A 16,866-nucleotide genomic window follows, 5' to 3' on the forward strand; every position below is an offset into this window, starting at 1 on the left:
AGGCTTGCAAACACAAGAACATGCATACATGTACAGACAACACACACACACACACACACACACACACACACACACACACATACATACATAAGCAAAGAGGGGCCAGGGAGCTGAGAGGAGTATTTGTCTTTTTCTGCTTCCTGATCGTGGGCACAGTACGATGCACCGTGAGCAGCTGCCCCAGGTAGAGAGAAATAACTGAGCCGTGAAGCAAATGTTCTGCCACCCAGTGGCACCCAGGCCCCAGTCACCGTGATTTTAAATTCTTACTGACTTTGCCTGGTAGTACCCTTTCCCTTGAAACGAGCATTTTCTTGGTATTTCTCATTCAGGCTGGCCAAGGATAGCATTGAACTCCCAATCCTCTCTCCTCACCTTAAATATTGAGATTGTGGTTGTCAATGATACCACATGCACACCTAACAGCAAACAAAAATTCTAGCAACAAACCAAAACTTTAAAAACAAATAAAAGAAAAAAGAAAAAAACAAATAAAAATGTATTTCTAACTTCATTTCTAATTATAAAATAACGTATTTCCAAGGGGGTTGGCAAGATGGTTCCACAGTTAAGGGCACTGGCTGCTCTTGCAGAGGACCCAGGGGTAATCTCCAGCATCCACATGGCACTCACAACCATTTGTGACTCAGGTTTAAGGGGATCCCCGCCCCCTCGCTTCTGGCTTCCAATGGCACCAGGCACTCAGGTAATACAAATGAAGGCAAAACCCCCATACTCGCAGCAAATATAATGTGTTAAAGTGTTTTCTATAGGCTAAGGAGCTCGCTCAGTGTTAGAAATACTGACTTGTTAATCTGCAAACCTAACAACAAACATATTTCTATTTTGTTTGGGTTTTGTTTCTGAAACAGAATTTCTCCATGGCAACTCCCCAGAAATAACAGAGGTGCTAGGATTAGAGGGGTGTGCCACCACGCCCAGCCTACATGTACTATTTTCAGTGTCAATGCTCACTAAATGGTTAACTGTCCTGTGAATTCTAATTCTCAGCAGACAGCTTTACAAACAGTAAGCAGGGTCTTCACATCTACTTAACTCCGCTGTAAGTTCAGGAGAACATCCATAGAATGTTTCAGTACATATCTGTGGATGGTCAACTTTGAATTCCATATAATCCTGTGTGTGGTTGGGTTGTTTTTGTTTTCAATCCAGAGTTCATTCTGTTAGCCCCCAACAAGCTGTGATGATTCTAAGTTCCCAGAATCCTGGGATTGCAGGAATGAGGCAACATACTCACCCTTGTTTTTGTTTAATAAAGTCTTTCTAGGTCACTAAGATAAGCCTCAAACTCTTGACAATCCTGCTTTTGCCCCCTAAATGCTGGGATTACAGGTGTGTACCACTATATCTGACTTTAGTATAATTACATATCACAAAATTTAAAAAATACTTTAAACATGCGAATATCATTTATGTATGAAAAAGGACTTTGGGCCATGTTTGGCCTGTGGTAATTGTGTTGACCCATAGAGCCATGAAAACACACACCCTTAAATTTAGTCCACTACCCTCGAACTAATTATTTATGCTAGTCACATGCTAGAGAATAGGACACTTTGAATAATAATAGGTTCCTTTCTTTTTTTAAGAAAATAAGTTGCTCCAGAAAAGTAGAAAGGAAGGAGCTAAGTTTTTTTTACCCAGAATGCCCTCCCACTCCGACCTGGACATACAGAGCCATCCGAAGTGAATGAACATGGTCCCTGCACCAGTCCGCACCTAGGGTTCTGCTATGCAGAGCACCTCCCTCGGGTTCTGAGCAGAGGTTGCTGGGTGAACTTTGTTGTCATCCACTGTTCACTCCTTGCGCCACCTTTCCAGCCCCCAAGCCCTGCAATTGGAGTTCAACCTACAAGAGCCCAGCGTCTCTGACTGCTAATGGCGCAGAGAGTGGAACAGTTCCGCTGCACAAAAGGGTTTGGGATGGACGCGATGGGCTCTTGCAACTCACAGCCAAGGCCTTTGACATTTTAATTCGTCCAACATTTTGCTATGGCAAGGGACAGAACACTTTTTACAAAGCATTTTGAAGATCATTTTTCCCCAGTGTGAGGAACCTGGACTAGTCCACGTCAAGAGAAAATGTGTTAATACTGTTGTTTCATAATTGTCATACTGATGTGTCATCAGCCAAGCATCCCCTGATTGCCACGGCCTCCCCAACCCTTGGAAGGTAAAACATGAAACACAAAGAGGACACTTGTTCACACGGCCTTTACTTCCTTAAAAGATATTTGTATCCAATCACGGAAGAAAGCAGCATCGAGTCTGGGCAGGCGTTTCCTGCCCAGTTAAAAAGGACGAGCATGCTGCACCCGCCTAGCCTTCTGAGAATCAGGCCTGGCTGTGAAGGTTCCATGTGCGAAAGCCATCCTCTCCCACGTGGAGGTGGGGTGCCTTGTCCTTTCCGGGCAGGTTTTCATCGAGCTGTAAGGACCACGTCTCAAGTTAGAAACAAATCCTCAAGATCACAGGACCTGGCTCGGGCTTCCAGATGCCTTTCCTTGGAGAGAGCCTCTGTCTGTCGATGCCGGCTGAGAATACTAGGACATGAGCGGAAGCGATGACTGAGGGTCAGAACACTGCCAGAGCTGCTGTGCTTTCTGATGTGTGGAACTGCGCTGAGTGTGTGATTTAACATTTCTCTCCTATCGTTCCAAGCTCTGTTGATGCCAAATCGGCGTCGCTCAGCTAAAGATCCCCTTGCTGGAACTTGGCGTGCTGGTCAGCCTCTGTCCAAGTCCCGAAATTCCCGGATTCAGAGCGGGTCTGTGGAGCACACATAGCGCAAGGTGTAGTTGGCCCCCTCGTTGTTGTCCCAGTATTCACCTTGTTCACAGCGGTAGCAGACGGCAAAATGAATAGCGACCCCCCACGTGTCAGCATCCTCTCCTTCTTTGGGCTGCAGACCCGGGGGCAGGCACAGCGAGAAGCAGAAACGCTCGGTGCCCGGCTCCCCCTCACTATCCTCAGCCCCTGGTCCAGAGTTCCCCGACCTCACGGGAGACAGAGGCTCCAGGGACTCCGGGTGAAGTTCGGCCGGCACGTCCAGAAATGTGCGCCACTCGGTGAAAGTGTAGCGCACCGCTACTGCCCTGGGTCCGGGACAGCTGATCACCCGGCCCGAGCCGGTCACCTCGGCGCGGGGCGGCTGGGAGCATTGCACACGCTCTAGGCACACTCGCTGTCGCCTCAGACGCTCCTCTGCAGCGATCAGCCCCGGGAGCTGGAAGAGGGGTCGGAGCTGGGCGCGCGGCGTCAAGAGGGGCGCGGGCACCTTTGCCACTGCCAGCAGCTCCCCGAGCTGCTGCAGGTCCTCGGCGCGCAGCGGAAAGCTGTGGAGACGGGAGAGCACGGCGGGCGGCACCTGAGGCTCCTCAGCCTCGCTGAAGTGCTTCACGCTGGCCAGGCTCAGTCCCAGGGAGTCGGCGAACTGCACGCGCTTCTTACACTTGGAGCAGCAGTCCCCAGCCGGCTCGCCACCCTCTGAACTGGGCTGCCCCGCCTGCTGCCTCTGCTGCAGGAGCTTGGCCGCCTGCAGGATAGGGTCTGCAGGCAAAGAGAAGGAGCGCACACGCGAGCGGCGATATTCCTGTAGCTCCTCCTGTTCCGGGAGAGCTGCCACTTTCTGAGCCGACAGGAGCCTGTCCTGGAGCTGATCGTCAGGGATCGGGACCTCAGAGGTGCCGCTCTCCACGCAAAGGACCTCGGGGACCGACAGCTCTTCAGCGGGTGGCGGATCTTCAGAAGACGTAGAGCTGGACGCCTCGGATCTGTGTAGCTGCTCTCCCGAGGCTTCCATGACAGTATCTGATCCGACCTGGGATTCGTCCTGAGGGAAACACAGAAACTCCCCTGGAAACTTTATCTACTCCCGCAGCAGAAGGAGCGCATAGCGCCGGCTGGACTCGCCTACCCTGGCAGAAAGCGGATTCAGCCTGGAGCTTCCAGCTTTTAGCTGCCGCTGAGACCAAGAGGGAGGAGGATGCTGGACTGGGGCTAGATCCCAAGGGGAGGGCCAGGGCGGGGAGGCGCGACTGCCAGAGCACCTGAGAGCTAGGCCCGTAGTGGAAACTAAGACCTTCTGAAGGTCGTAGGCTAGCTGATCGCTTTGATCCACCCCGCGGCGGTGCTGCGAGTCTGTGCCACCTCTGGGGCGGCTCTCAACTTTCAGATTGTAGACAAAGTTTTGCAGACAGTGAAGTTACACTTCCGGAGGAGGAGTGTCGCTCAGCGGAGACATCCTAGCTGCCACAGGCTTAGGGAGTTCAATACGAGAATGTCATTAAGGCAATCGGCCCTTCGGGGCAAAGGTGCATCCCTTCCCTTTCATCCTGTATCCCCGAAACCTCAAGAGTCACGGGTCGCATCTGTGCAGTTGCCCCTCAGTGCTACTAAAAGCTGGGAGGCCAAGGCTGCAGCTGCCACCTACCTACCTGGTGACCTTGTTGGTGGGCTTGAGACGGGGACAGAGCAGGAACCCACTGGGAGTTAACAAGGCTGCCACACCAGAGCCGCTGGAGGCCATTTGCGCCTTGCTCTAGAGCACGTCAAGGTCCTCCCCCTTGCCCCCACCCCGTCCCTTCCCCCTCCCGCAAAGAAGAGGGCTGGCACCTCCCTCCATGGCTCAGAGCCTTCCCTCAGACCTCAAGACATCCCTCTGGCCTGGCCTGCGACTGCGGAGTCTGCTCTGCAAGGATCCCAGATCTTCTAAAGCTCAAGCCTTGTGGGGGGTTGCAGGAACCCAATTGCTGGAAGATCAATGGGAGAACATCTCACTATATCCCGGCACCCGACACTTCCTAAAGTGTTGTATTGTGCCTTGCTTTTGCCTTTGGGCTAACTTTGCTCTGATCAAGCTTCAACTAATAACTTCATCACCAAACGTCATGCCCACCTCCCATCTCTCCCACCCCCAGATCTGCTTCAGGATGCTCTAGGCAGTTTCTAAAGAATCTCTAACCGGGAGATGCTGAGGACCGGCTCTGGGGACCACTATTTAGGAATGCCATGCTTGTGTGTATACTTACTACATAAAAAGTTGGGGGTTCTAGAAACATTGACACACAAATCAAGAAACAGAGAGCAAAGCTATTTTACCCAGACTTTTAAACTGAGGCTTAATCCCTGAGCATGGTATGGACGAATTTAACGAGTCCTCAATAATTACTAATTTTTAGGACCTCCCCAAGGCTGAGGGTCCTTCCCATGTGATCTTATGTGCATGAAGCCCCATCACTCCTACTCCGTATGTAGTACACAAAGGTTGGGAAAATCTGTTCAGGCCCCAGACCTGGGGTAAGGTCAGGTTTGACCCCAGGAACTTGGAAAATTATTTTTATGGCCAAAGACCCTGAGCTAGGAAGGTATTTTGAGGAACAGGCCCCATGGTCCCTTGGCTAGGACTTCCTAATCATGAAGTGTTCAGATCAGAACTCCATAACTATGTACTAACCTGGGCCTGGGGCTCCCAAAAAGATCCAGATCCATCTAAGTGCCCCACCTCCAGCATCTTCAAAGTCTACAGAACAGGACACCTTTTTGTTTAATTCTGTACATAGACATTGATATATTGTGGTACTAAGTACAATGTTCACAAACTAGTTTGTTTCTTTATTTGTTTCTTTCCAGACAGGGTTTCTCAGTGTATAGGGCTGACTATCTTGGAATTCACTCTATCGACCATGCTGGCCTGGAACTCAGAGATCTGCCTGCCTCTGCCTCCCGAGCCTCCCAAGCGCTGAGATCAAAGGTGTGCACCACCTCTGCCCAGCCTCACAGACTCGGAACTTCAGGGATCTTGAGGTTGGAGTGAATTGTCCCTCTCCCTTGGACAGACTGTCACAGCACGGTACCTTGTCTACCGCCAGTGTTGATTCCCAGGTGAGGATACAGCACTTCCCTCTTGACACTGTTCTACCTGGAGCTGGTGTCAGAGCCACAAGTTAAAGGCCGGAGCACCATAAACCACATGCAGATATGCAAATGAGGTGCTCAGGCTACCCACAGGATTTGGTCAACTGAAAACCTCAGATGTTCTAGTGAGGTGTGGCAGTTGGTGAATCATTAGAATGAGTTACAGAATTTAAGAAACCCCGGAATAATGCTTGGCTTATTGTGTAGGATACAATTAGGAAGAGCCGAACAGAAGAGACACAGGGCAGAGTCCATGCGTAAGGTGGAATGTGCCACAATCCTTGTGCAAGTTTTGGAACTCAAGCCCTAGTTTCACTCCCCTGTGAATGGCTTCCATTCACTGGTTCTTTCTGGTAACCAGCTAGTCTGGCTGCCTAGGTGTGGTGGTTTGAATAAGCTTGGCCCAGGGAGTGCCACTATTAGGAGGTGTGGCCTTGTTGGGGTAGGTGTGGCCTTATTGGAGGAAGTGTGTCATTGTGGTGGTGGGTAATGAGACCCTCCTCCTAGCCACGTGGGAGCTGGTCTCCTAGTGGACTTCAGATGAAGATGGAGAACTCTTAGCTCCTCCTGCACCATGTCTGCCTGAACACTGCCATGCTCCTGCCTTGATGATAATGAACTGACCCTCTGAACCTGTACACCAGTCCCAATAAAATGTTACTCTTATAAGAGTTGCCTTGGTCATGGTGTCTATTCACAGCAATAAAACCCTAATGAAAACACTAGGGACTCCCAGTTTAAGTAGCCACTCAGGTATTACCTAAAGGAGCTTTTTATAATATATGTAATATATTATATAAATATAATATTGTATAATAGATATTTGATTACAACAAAATAACAAAGGCATAATTAGCCTTCATGTAGAGCTGAGTCCTAGGAGGTCTATACCAGCAGCTAGGGACAAAAATTTACCTGCTACAGAACCAGGACTCTTTGCCCTGGTGCAGGATGCTGGTCACTAAAATGATGAATTTTGCAAAATTGAATGTATTGATAGTTTGTCCAGGTCTCAAATCCATATCCCAAGGGACAGGGTGGAGAGTAGTAATGGATATGCCAGAGTGATTTAAGATTTGGGAAAAAGGTGCCTGGAGGTGATACAATCTGGGGCTGACCCTCACAGGACACATCCTCAGAAAATGAGATATCGGCCTGATCTGAGCATGGGGACTTTGGTCTGTGATACCAAGAAATGGTCCATCACATATAAAAAGTCAGTGGTTTCAACAAAAGCAACCTTCTATTCCCTAAAAAATAGCCTAGGCAACCATTATCATCATGACGCACACATCAGGGGTGTTCTCTACAGCAAAGCTGGTAGGAGACTAGTATGTTGCTTAGATACCTGGCCTCCAAATTTTGTGCTTTTTTGAAGTCAACTAAAAGCAAGTGAGTCACGAGCTTCATGTGTTTCCCTCATGCTGCCATAGGTCTCCAGCTCAGGAAGTCTGGACTGAGCCTTAGCAACTCTGATGAGCAGAAGCCGGAGGAGCCCGCAGAGCGATGGAGAGAAGCAGGGTATAAGGGCTGTCCCCAGAAACCAAGGAAAGACCTTAGGAGCAGAGGCAGGGAGCACTCCCCCTCAGCCGTCATGGGGACTTGGGAATATTCTGCAGGGCACAGTCGGTCTCTGACTTCCTCTGCACATCTGTCCTCTGGCAGAGCTGATGGGACACAGGACATTTTCATGAGTGGTCCTCTCAAGGACAGGGACAGGGACAGGGACAGGTGGCTCCCAGACTCTAGACAGATGATCTCTGACATAGAGATGGTTCAGCTTTTGGTTCTTTTAGTTCATGATGATGCAAAAACTACTCACTTGCCGTAGAAACTGTAGTTCCAATTTTGATTTTCAATATTTCCGAAGATTGTTAAGGGAAACGACGGGTGCAGGGTATAGACCACATTGCTGCCCCACAGTGGGGCTGCCGATGAGCTGAATTCAATGTATTTTCCTCTTAGGATATTTCCAGCACTGGGTGGATGTACTGGGACCAAACCCCACTGTGAATTGGGGAGCAGCTGCAGTTAAATGCTGATACAACCCATGAAGGAACTGTCTGAAGATCTAGGCCATCTGTCTAGACTACAGGTATGTGCTCAGATCAACCACAGACACCACGAGGCCACATGTCTCAGGTGCTAACATGCGTGTTCCCAGGATTTCAGATTCCTAGTTTGTTTTTTTATTTTGTTCTATTTTTTTTATCATTGTTGCTGTTTTGTAGGGGCCGGGGAGTGCTTGCTACGTAGTCCAGGCTGGCCTCGAACTTGTGATCCTTCTTCCTCTTCCTAAAAGCCTGGAGCTATATTTATCTGATCCCCAAGCCTGAGGCCTGGGGAGTCTCACAGGGTGCAAGGAAATTCAGTGGAAAAAGACCCTTTGCATTGAAAAAAAATATGACAAGAGAAAGCTACAATACCACACTGTTGCTGAACCCGTGGTTGGCATCCTCAAACCAAACCAAACGACCAAAAGTTTCATCCAGGTCACAGGTCACAGGTCACACTTGTGTGACCTGGGACAGTTCAGCTGCTCACCTGATTCCGCTGCCTCACAACAAAAGTTCTGAGTAAACCAGGCTCTGGCCTGACTTGGTCAAGTGTCATATCGAGCCTTACAGCTGCCAGAGTCAGACTTCAGGCTTATTATGTCAGACATTTCACAACCTATTCCGCTCTTCCAAACTGAGAGGGTGCATGGAGGACAAGGGAACTCACACAGAAGCCAATGTGACCAATAACAGCAGCCTTAAAGCGACTCCAGGCTGGAGAACTGCAGGCGTCACTCAGACTATGTCCTTAAGCAGTATTAGTCCTTTGAATTTATATGACAGCAGGGTAAAAAAGAGCTCAACCTAAGCAGTCAAGACAAGGAGGAGGTGGCTGACACACTCACTAGTGTCCTCTGTTAGCATGGTACATGAGGGATCTGGCCCAGGGATAAAGAACTTGCTGGGAAAGTGTAAAGACTGGTGTGTAGGTCCCCAGAGCACATGTAAAATGTGGTGTGGGTGCTACTAAAATCCCAGCAGAGTCAGGGGATCCCCAAGACAAGCTGGCTACTCAGTATAGCTGGACTCTGTGAACCTTGAGTTCAGAGAGGGGCCTTGAAGGTGAAAGTTCAGGTGTGATGGCTGACACCTTTAACCCCAGCACTCTGAAGGCCCACCCAGGCAGAAGATCTCTATGAGCTTGAGGCAACCCTTATAACATTAGTGGATATTAGGACAACCAGACTTGCATAATAAACATTGTCTTAAAAAAAACCAAAATCTCTATATCTATCTATTTGCTGGAGAGCAACTGAGGAAGATGCCCAATGTCAACTTGGGGTCTCCACACACCTGTATACACACATGCACCCATATACCTCAGAACATGCATATACACACACTCACATACACAGAAGGCACATAAGCCCCCAGGCCCAGCCACTTTTCTAGGCCTCCATTTCTTAAGCATGCGGGCCTCCGTGCACACATGAACATATTCATATTAAATGAGAGCCCCTTGCAGAGATTCCAAGCTTGAGGCCCAGCATCCACGTGGCAGCTCACAATAGCTTGGAACTCCAATCTCAGGCATCCAATGTTCCCTTCTTCTATATTCGGGCACCAGGTACATATGTGGTACACAGACATACAGACAGGCAGAACACCCATACATAAAATAAATGCCTCTCTGCTCGTTAATCTGTCTTTTGTAAATTTAATCTTCAGACTGATCGTGGCTCCCAAGACTGTAAAATCTTTCCTGTCTTACTCTACCCATAGTATGTTTTCTTTTCTTTTTTTTCTTTTTGTTTGTTTGCTTATTTGCTAGTTTTTGAGACAAGATTTCCCTGCATAGCCCTGGATGTCCTTGAACTCACAGAAATCCACCAGCCTCTGCCTCCCAGGCGCTGCAGTTAAAGGAGAGTACCACCGAGCCCAAAAAGGTTTGTTGTTGGCTTTTTGTTTGTAGGTTAATATTGTTTTGTTTTATTTTGATTTTTTTTTGAGACAAGATCTCTCTACATATCCTTGACTATCCTAGAACACACTATGTAGACTAGGCTGGCCTCAAACTCACAGAGATCTGCTGGAGAGTTGGGATTAAGGGTCCGGCACAGTATCTTTTTTTAAATAGTATAAATTTGTTAGTTTTTAAGTATCAGAAGCATCTTAGAAATCTAGATTTTAATAGATTTTATTTGGCTTTTTGAAGCAAATTAGCTTGCTTAGGTTAAAGGAACAGTGATTTTTTTTTTTTTTAAAAAGGGGGTTGAAATGCAGCAGTGGAAACTTCCAGGGGAAAAAGCGCCTTAGAACCTGAGAGGATCAAACCCTATATCTCTTTAGGTTTCATTTATCAACACAGCTGAAGTAAGACAAAGCAGGAAACTTGCGGTGAATTTGAGAAAGAATAACCCTGCTTGTCTGGACCATTTTTTGCTCACATACATGCTATGAGGCTGGTTAAGACCTCAGAAAATAAGGCCAAGAGAGAGTCAAATGGCTTGTCTAAATAAAGACATTAAACCAGTCCCTTAGAGCTAGGACTTGAATGATATTTAGTACAGTTAATGCCTACTGGTCACCACCTGTTTGTTGGTTACCCCCAAACACACACACACACACACACACACACACACACACACACACTCACACGTGTGTACATGTACAGCAAGTATGTGTGTATTTGTCACTCGTGCATACATGTGCAGAGGCCAGAGGTTAACATCTTCCTGAATTGCCTTCTATCTAACTTTTGAGGCAGAGTCTCTCATTGAACCTGGAGCTTGCCAATTTGGCTAGAGTGGCCGGCCAACAAAAATTCTGAAACCCTGGGATCCTCCTGATTCTGTCTCCCCATTAATTACTAACTGTCTAAATTATAGACATATGCCACTGTGCTTGGTTTTTCTTTTTTTTTTAAGATTAATTGCTTTCGAAATTAAAAGAATACTGATTCTTCATGAATTTCACTTCCCATTCATTTTCAAGTCCTTCCATAGCCACCCTTGAGCCTTCTAACCTCCCCAACTCTCCATCCCTGCCAACCCCACGTGGACGCTATAGTGTGTCACGCTGTGTCCACAGTACACCATACCCTTTTGTCCAAACAGCTCTACTTGCAAATGTTCATTGTATGAGTCTGGTTCAAGGCCTCTGGCTTCTTCCGCTACACGAACCTCACCAGGACTTCTCTCTGACGTCCTGTTGTCTGTGTCGTGGATTCTGCTCCCTTGGTTCTGCGGGACGAGCCCCTTCATGTGCTCCAGCAGCTCGTAAATGGAGTTGATACTGGAGTGGGCCAAGTCAAAGCCCTGGATCTGGGCCTGGGTGGTGGCTGAATTGCTCAGCCCACCAACTTTGCAGCACTAATGCCACCAGGGCGAGCTCTCCCCAGTCCCAGGGAGAGGCCGGGCCAGCTCTCCGGGTTGCCCAGGTAAGGACTTGCATCCACACCACCAGAGCCTCTCTTCATGCTGCCCAGGCGAGAGCAAGGGCTATGCCTGGTTTTTTATGCGACACTGGGGATCTTAAGTCAGGCTTTCCTATTTTCACAACAAATTCTTTACCCACTAAGGATCTCTTAGTGCCTAGTGTTTTTGTTGCTGTTGCTTTTGAAATGTGATCTCTTTCGGCCCAGACTGGCTTCAAACTCACTCTGTAACTGAGAATGGCCTTAAACTCCTCTCTCTCCCAAGTTGTGTACCCCTGCGCCTGGTAGATCATGGGTTTTAGAGGTCAAGTTTTGGAGAGGTCATTAAGACGAGATGAGAAGAAAATCCCTATGACTTTGTAACAAGGAACAAAGCTGGGCGGGCAATCCCAGCTACCTGGGGGGGTGGAGGAAGGCGATGGCAAATTTAACTTTCTGTGCCTAGAAGTGAGTTCAAGGTCAGTCCAGGAAACTCAAAGAGACACTGTTTCAAAATAAAAAATGCAAAATGTTCTGGGGATGTAGCTCAGTAGTGGAGTGCTTGCCGAGTTAACATGTGAGCGGTCCTGGGTTCCATTGCCAACGCGGTAAAGAAAAACAGGGGTTATTGACACCGTCATGTGATCTGGTGCCAAGAGAAGTCTCCGTGAAACAGCCATTGGTGTTTTAAGCAGAGTGTCTGCATTGTGAGACACTGCCCTAAACATTCTAAGACCTGGAACGTCCGAAAAAAACTCTTATTGTCAAAATGTTCCTAGCAGCTCGAGGTCATTTAAAAAGTAAATCAAGTAAAAACATTATGTCATGTATATTTTAGCATCATCTAAAAGTAATTTTAAAAATGAAAAGCTGTTGTAGCACTCATCATTGCCACTCTGGCTTCATGACAGCTTTGACTTCTGCCCTCTTCTGGCTGCCCCTGGCCACGTGATTTCATTCCTGTGCCGATTCCTCTTGCTGTCATCGTTCCCTCCATGTCCATCGTTCCTTTCAGATCACGATCTCCAAAGGATGCAGAAGGGTCGTGGCATCTAGCATGACCCTTCTGCATCCTTTGGTACCCTGATCATGGAGTCTCGCCCGCCTCTGCTTTGATGCCAATCTCATACATATACCAGGTATGGCCAACCCTATCCATTCATGCCTTGTCAGGCACATTATCCTGTCAGCCCTGGGTTATTTTCTGAAAAGCACCCCAAGAACTCCTGGGTGGATGTGGTCCTGAGTCCAGCTCCAACTCTGTGTGAGAATTTGAATTTTATCTCTTGGGTTGGGGATTTAGCTCAGTGGTAGAGTGCTTGCCTAGTAAGCGCAAGGCCCTGGGTTCAGTTCTCAGCTCTGAAAAAAAAAAAAAGAAAAAGAAAAAAAAAGAGTTGTCTTGAATTTTATCTCTTTATGTACTGAAATTTCCCGAGTTTGCTTGATTAAAGGACACAGTAAAACAACCAAATCACCATCACTGCTGTAACCATCACCACCACAGCACAACCTCAGCAAAAACACCAGCAACATCATCATCACCACCATCACTACCAATATCACCATTGTCACCACTGTCGTTCGATGTCATCCCCACTGTCACCACCATCCCCACTGTCACCACCATCCCCACTGTCACCACCATCCCCACTGTCACCATCACCACTGTCACCATCCCCATTGTCACCATCACCACTGTCACCACCATCCCCAGTGTCACCATCCCCACTGTCACCATCACCACTGTCACCATCCCCATTGTCACCATCACCACTGTCACCACCATCCCCAGTGTTACCATCATCACCACCGTCACCATCATCACCATTGCACTGCTCTTTGTAACCCACCTACAGTGTATAGAAAATATAGGAAGTTTTGTCTAAACTAAAATTGGGAAACAAAAGACCTGAGTTTATTCCCAGCACAGCTGTGTTTGTGAGTTACACACGCTCCCTGAGCTGTGGTCCTGTCAGTGTCTGCTCATGATTCTGTGAGCACAAAAACAGGAAAATGTGTACATGTTGCTCCTCACAGAGTGCAGTGTGTGTTGCTATTACATTTGAGCTTAATGCATTTGTTAATTAACATATTGTGTGCCAACTTAAACCACAGAGAAATCACACCCTTCTTCTCCTCTTCCTCCTCTTCTTATCAGGGCTTGGTCTTGAATTTGCAGTAAGTCTCCAAATTACAAACCCAGCCATGGACACTCCTCTTGAGTTTGGGACTGAGTTGTCAATAAAATAGGCCCAGATCCCTGTCCTTGGTGAGCTGACATTCTGGTGTCTGGGAATGAGATAGAAACAATATATAAACAAATACAGAAATCAGTATCTGATAGGATACATAAAACTTTGCACACAGCAAGCGCTCACTAAATCAGAGCCGATCAAGTAGTTGCCTCACCCTCACCTCTCTGACCATCTGTGTCAAACTCCTCTTTCCAGTGTGGTTAGAGAGCAGCCAGAGGCTCCAAACCCCTGAGGATGGAAACAAGGCGCAACGACAGGAACGCACTGGGACAAAACAGAGCCTGGAAGTCACGGGGCATCTGGATCAGAGACATAAACAGGTGTTGTGACGTGTGTTTTCCCTAGCTGATCACACCTCTGTACGCCAACGTTTGCCCTTGCCTCTGATCAATAGTCGCACACTCTGAAGTCGGGACAGTAAACAGTGGCACTCGTACTGTTTATGGTCTCAGGGCTGTCTCCTTCCTGTCACAGATGTTTCTGCACTGTTGCTTCTGTGAGAACCTTCCGTTGTGTTTACCTTTCTCAGCTCACTGCAGACCATGTTTTCATCATAGTCCAACACAGACCAGAGCTTCTACTTTGACCCCCTGTGGTGTGAGAGTGCAAAGACCACAGTGCTGTAGAGAAAGCTTCTAGCACAAGCAGATGCCCCGAATCTCTCGCTCAGAAATAGGTGAACCCAAGCCAAAAATAAATCTGAGTGTGGGCACGTGTCCTAGCTGTCTGAAGGAAAAGTAAAAGGTCCAGCCTGCTCTAAGCACAGGTTTCCCATCCCACACCCAGCACTCTGGTAAGTGCAATGGGTTCTTGCTAGGTTTGAAGCAAGTGCAAGTTAATTGGCCACTGCAATCCTCCCATATCCAAGATGTAAATCCACTCACATTATAGTAATACTCATGTATATTGATATTTAATGATTTTATTTTCTATTATTGTAGTGATTAAATTTTCTCAACACAAATTGCTACAAACTGCTGTGAAATCTATTTTGATGCTGTGTGTATCAATTAAATCTTACATAGATTAAACCTTTCCCTGTGTTCCCTGGCCCTTCTAATGGCCTCTCTTTCTTACACCAGGTAACTCCAATTTCTGCTTTCATTTCACATGTATCCCATTACCTACGATTTCTCCCTACTCCCCTAAGAACTGGCAAAGTATAATTTCACACAGGTATGTGTCTTAGTTACTGAGTTTCTATTGCTCTGAAGAGACACCATGATCACAGCAAACTCCTAAAAAGGAAACCATTTAATTGGGGCTGACTTACAATTCCGACATTTAGTCCATCATTGTCCTGTAGGGAAGCATGGCGGCTGCAGGAGGTGGCTGCTGGTGAGGTGGCGGAGAGTTCTACATCCAGATCAGCAGGCAGCAGGAAGAATGACACTGGGCCTGTTGTGAGCATCTGAAACCTTCTCCAAGGCCACACCTACGACAAGTTCACTCCTCCTAATAGTGCCACTCCCTATGGGCCTATGGGGACCATTTTCATTCAAACCACCACAATATGAAAATGTTATAATGAATTAATTACTTTTTATGAAAAAAATGATGTACGCCCATAACAGTGTTTATCATGGCATTATTCTCAATATCCCAGGAACCTGATAATGGATGGATAAAGATAACATAGTGTGCATATACAAACAACACATACAAACACATACCACACACCACACACACACACCACACACATACATGCATACACCATACACATACACACAGACCAAACATACACACACCACAGACACACATACCACATTCATACCACACACACAAACAAAACACAAACACAAACACCACACATACATGCACATACCAAACACACAAACACCCCCCACACATACCACACATCACACACACTACATATAGATGCACATAGAAAGACAGGGAAAGGAAAGGTACTATCAAGTCAAGGGAAAACCACGAGGAAACTTAAATGCATATTATGGTGTGCGAGAGGCCAGAGTCAGAAGCTGCCTTACTCCGTGGCTCCTCCGACCCTTAGGAAAGGCAAAGTCATGGAAGCATCAAAAGACCAGCAGGTCCCAAGAGCAGGACAAGAAGAATATGAATGTACAGAGGGATCCTGAGCAGGAAGCGGCTGTGTGATGCCGATGTTGGGCACACACAGAACCCAGTGATTCGACAATACTGTGCCAAGGCAGGATCAAAAAGTGAGGGTACTGACAAAAGACATGTGTGGTGGCTGTGTGAGGAGAGAACAGGGTGAGGGTGGGAACCTGCTTCTTGCCACTCAGTTTTTCTATAAGCGTAAAAACAAAACCTGGAATCTGGCTCTAGGTTACATGTCTTTCCTCAGAGGTTTTGGGGTTATGGGTGTGAAGGGCTGATTAGTCATAACACAGTACTTAATTATCAGATGGCGGGAAGGGCTGAGGGGGACTTAGGTGCTGAATCATGCAGCTTTCGGTAAGCTCTGTGCAGGGGCATCCTCTAGATAAGGTCAGGCACCTGAGCTTAAAGACACTCTCCAGATAAGATCAGGGAGAGAAGACGGAGCCCCACTGAGAACGGACATGGTGGACTTCAACCTTAATAGCAGAGTTTTCCAACAGAGGATCACTGTCAGTTTGAGGCCAGACTAGGTGACTGAGCAAGACCTTATATCCAAAATAGATAGATGATAGATAGATAGATAGATAGATAGATAGATAGATAGATAGATAGATGATAGATAAATGATAGATAGATGATAGATAGATGTGTAGATAGATAGATAGATATGTAAATAGATAGATAGATAATAGATATGTAGATGATAGATAGTTATGTAGATAGATATGTAGAAAGATAGGCAGATAGATATGTAGATGAATAGATAGATGATAGATATGTAGATAGATAGATATGTAGATAGATAGATATGTAGATGATAGATAGATATGTAGAAAGATAGGTAGATAGATATGTAGATAGATAGATGACAGATAGATGATCAAGATAAAGATAGTGAACTGATAAAAAGCCAGGAATCATTTGGTAGCTGGTTCTGACATAACTACTTGGGGAATTCAATTCTAAACCTCAAATTTAGCCACAACTAGATTAGAGTTCTTAATGTAAAAATTGGAGGCTGAAAGTACTAGAAGACAGCAAAGGAGAGAAAAAGACATCTTAGACTGCATAGAATCCAGTGTTTGTAAGACAAAGTGGACCATAGTCAACCCCAAGACAATCAACAATGGCACTAGAACTTTGATGAAGTGTGCCTCCTTCTTTGGGGTACTATGAC

General features: G+C 46.9%; 1 protein-coding gene and 1 long non-coding RNA gene across 2 annotated transcripts; one reads left to right on the plus strand and one right to left on the minus strand.

The window, feature by feature from the left end:
* Window positions 1-1,254: 1,254 nt before the first annotated feature.
* On the minus strand, window positions 1,255-4,586 carry Ppp1r3g (protein phosphatase 1, regulatory subunit 3G). Its single transcript, NM_001400600.1, is given in 2 exon segments — window positions 1,255-3,853; window positions 4,458-4,586. A coding segment is annotated over 1 exon segment (1,044 nt). The 5' UTR covers window positions 3,824-3,853; window positions 4,458-4,586; the 3' UTR covers window positions 1,255-2,779.
* On the plus strand, window positions 4,554-14,635 carry LOC148000092 (uncharacterized). The gene is made up of 3 exons (XR_015641574.1): window positions 4,554-5,904; window positions 7,903-8,032; window positions 13,800-14,635. It is a non-coding gene; the product is annotated as an uncharacterized LOC148000092 (long non-coding RNA).
* The last annotated feature ends 2,231 nt before the right edge of the window (window positions 14,636-16,866 follow it).

This window comes from Rattus norvegicus, chromosome 17 (genome assembly GCF_021556685.1).
Source record: "Rattus norvegicus strain SHRSP/BbbUtx chromosome 17, alternate assembly SHRSP_T2T, whole genome shotgun sequence".
Taxonomy (NCBI): Eukaryota; Metazoa; Chordata; class Mammalia; order Rodentia; family Muridae; genus Rattus; species Rattus norvegicus.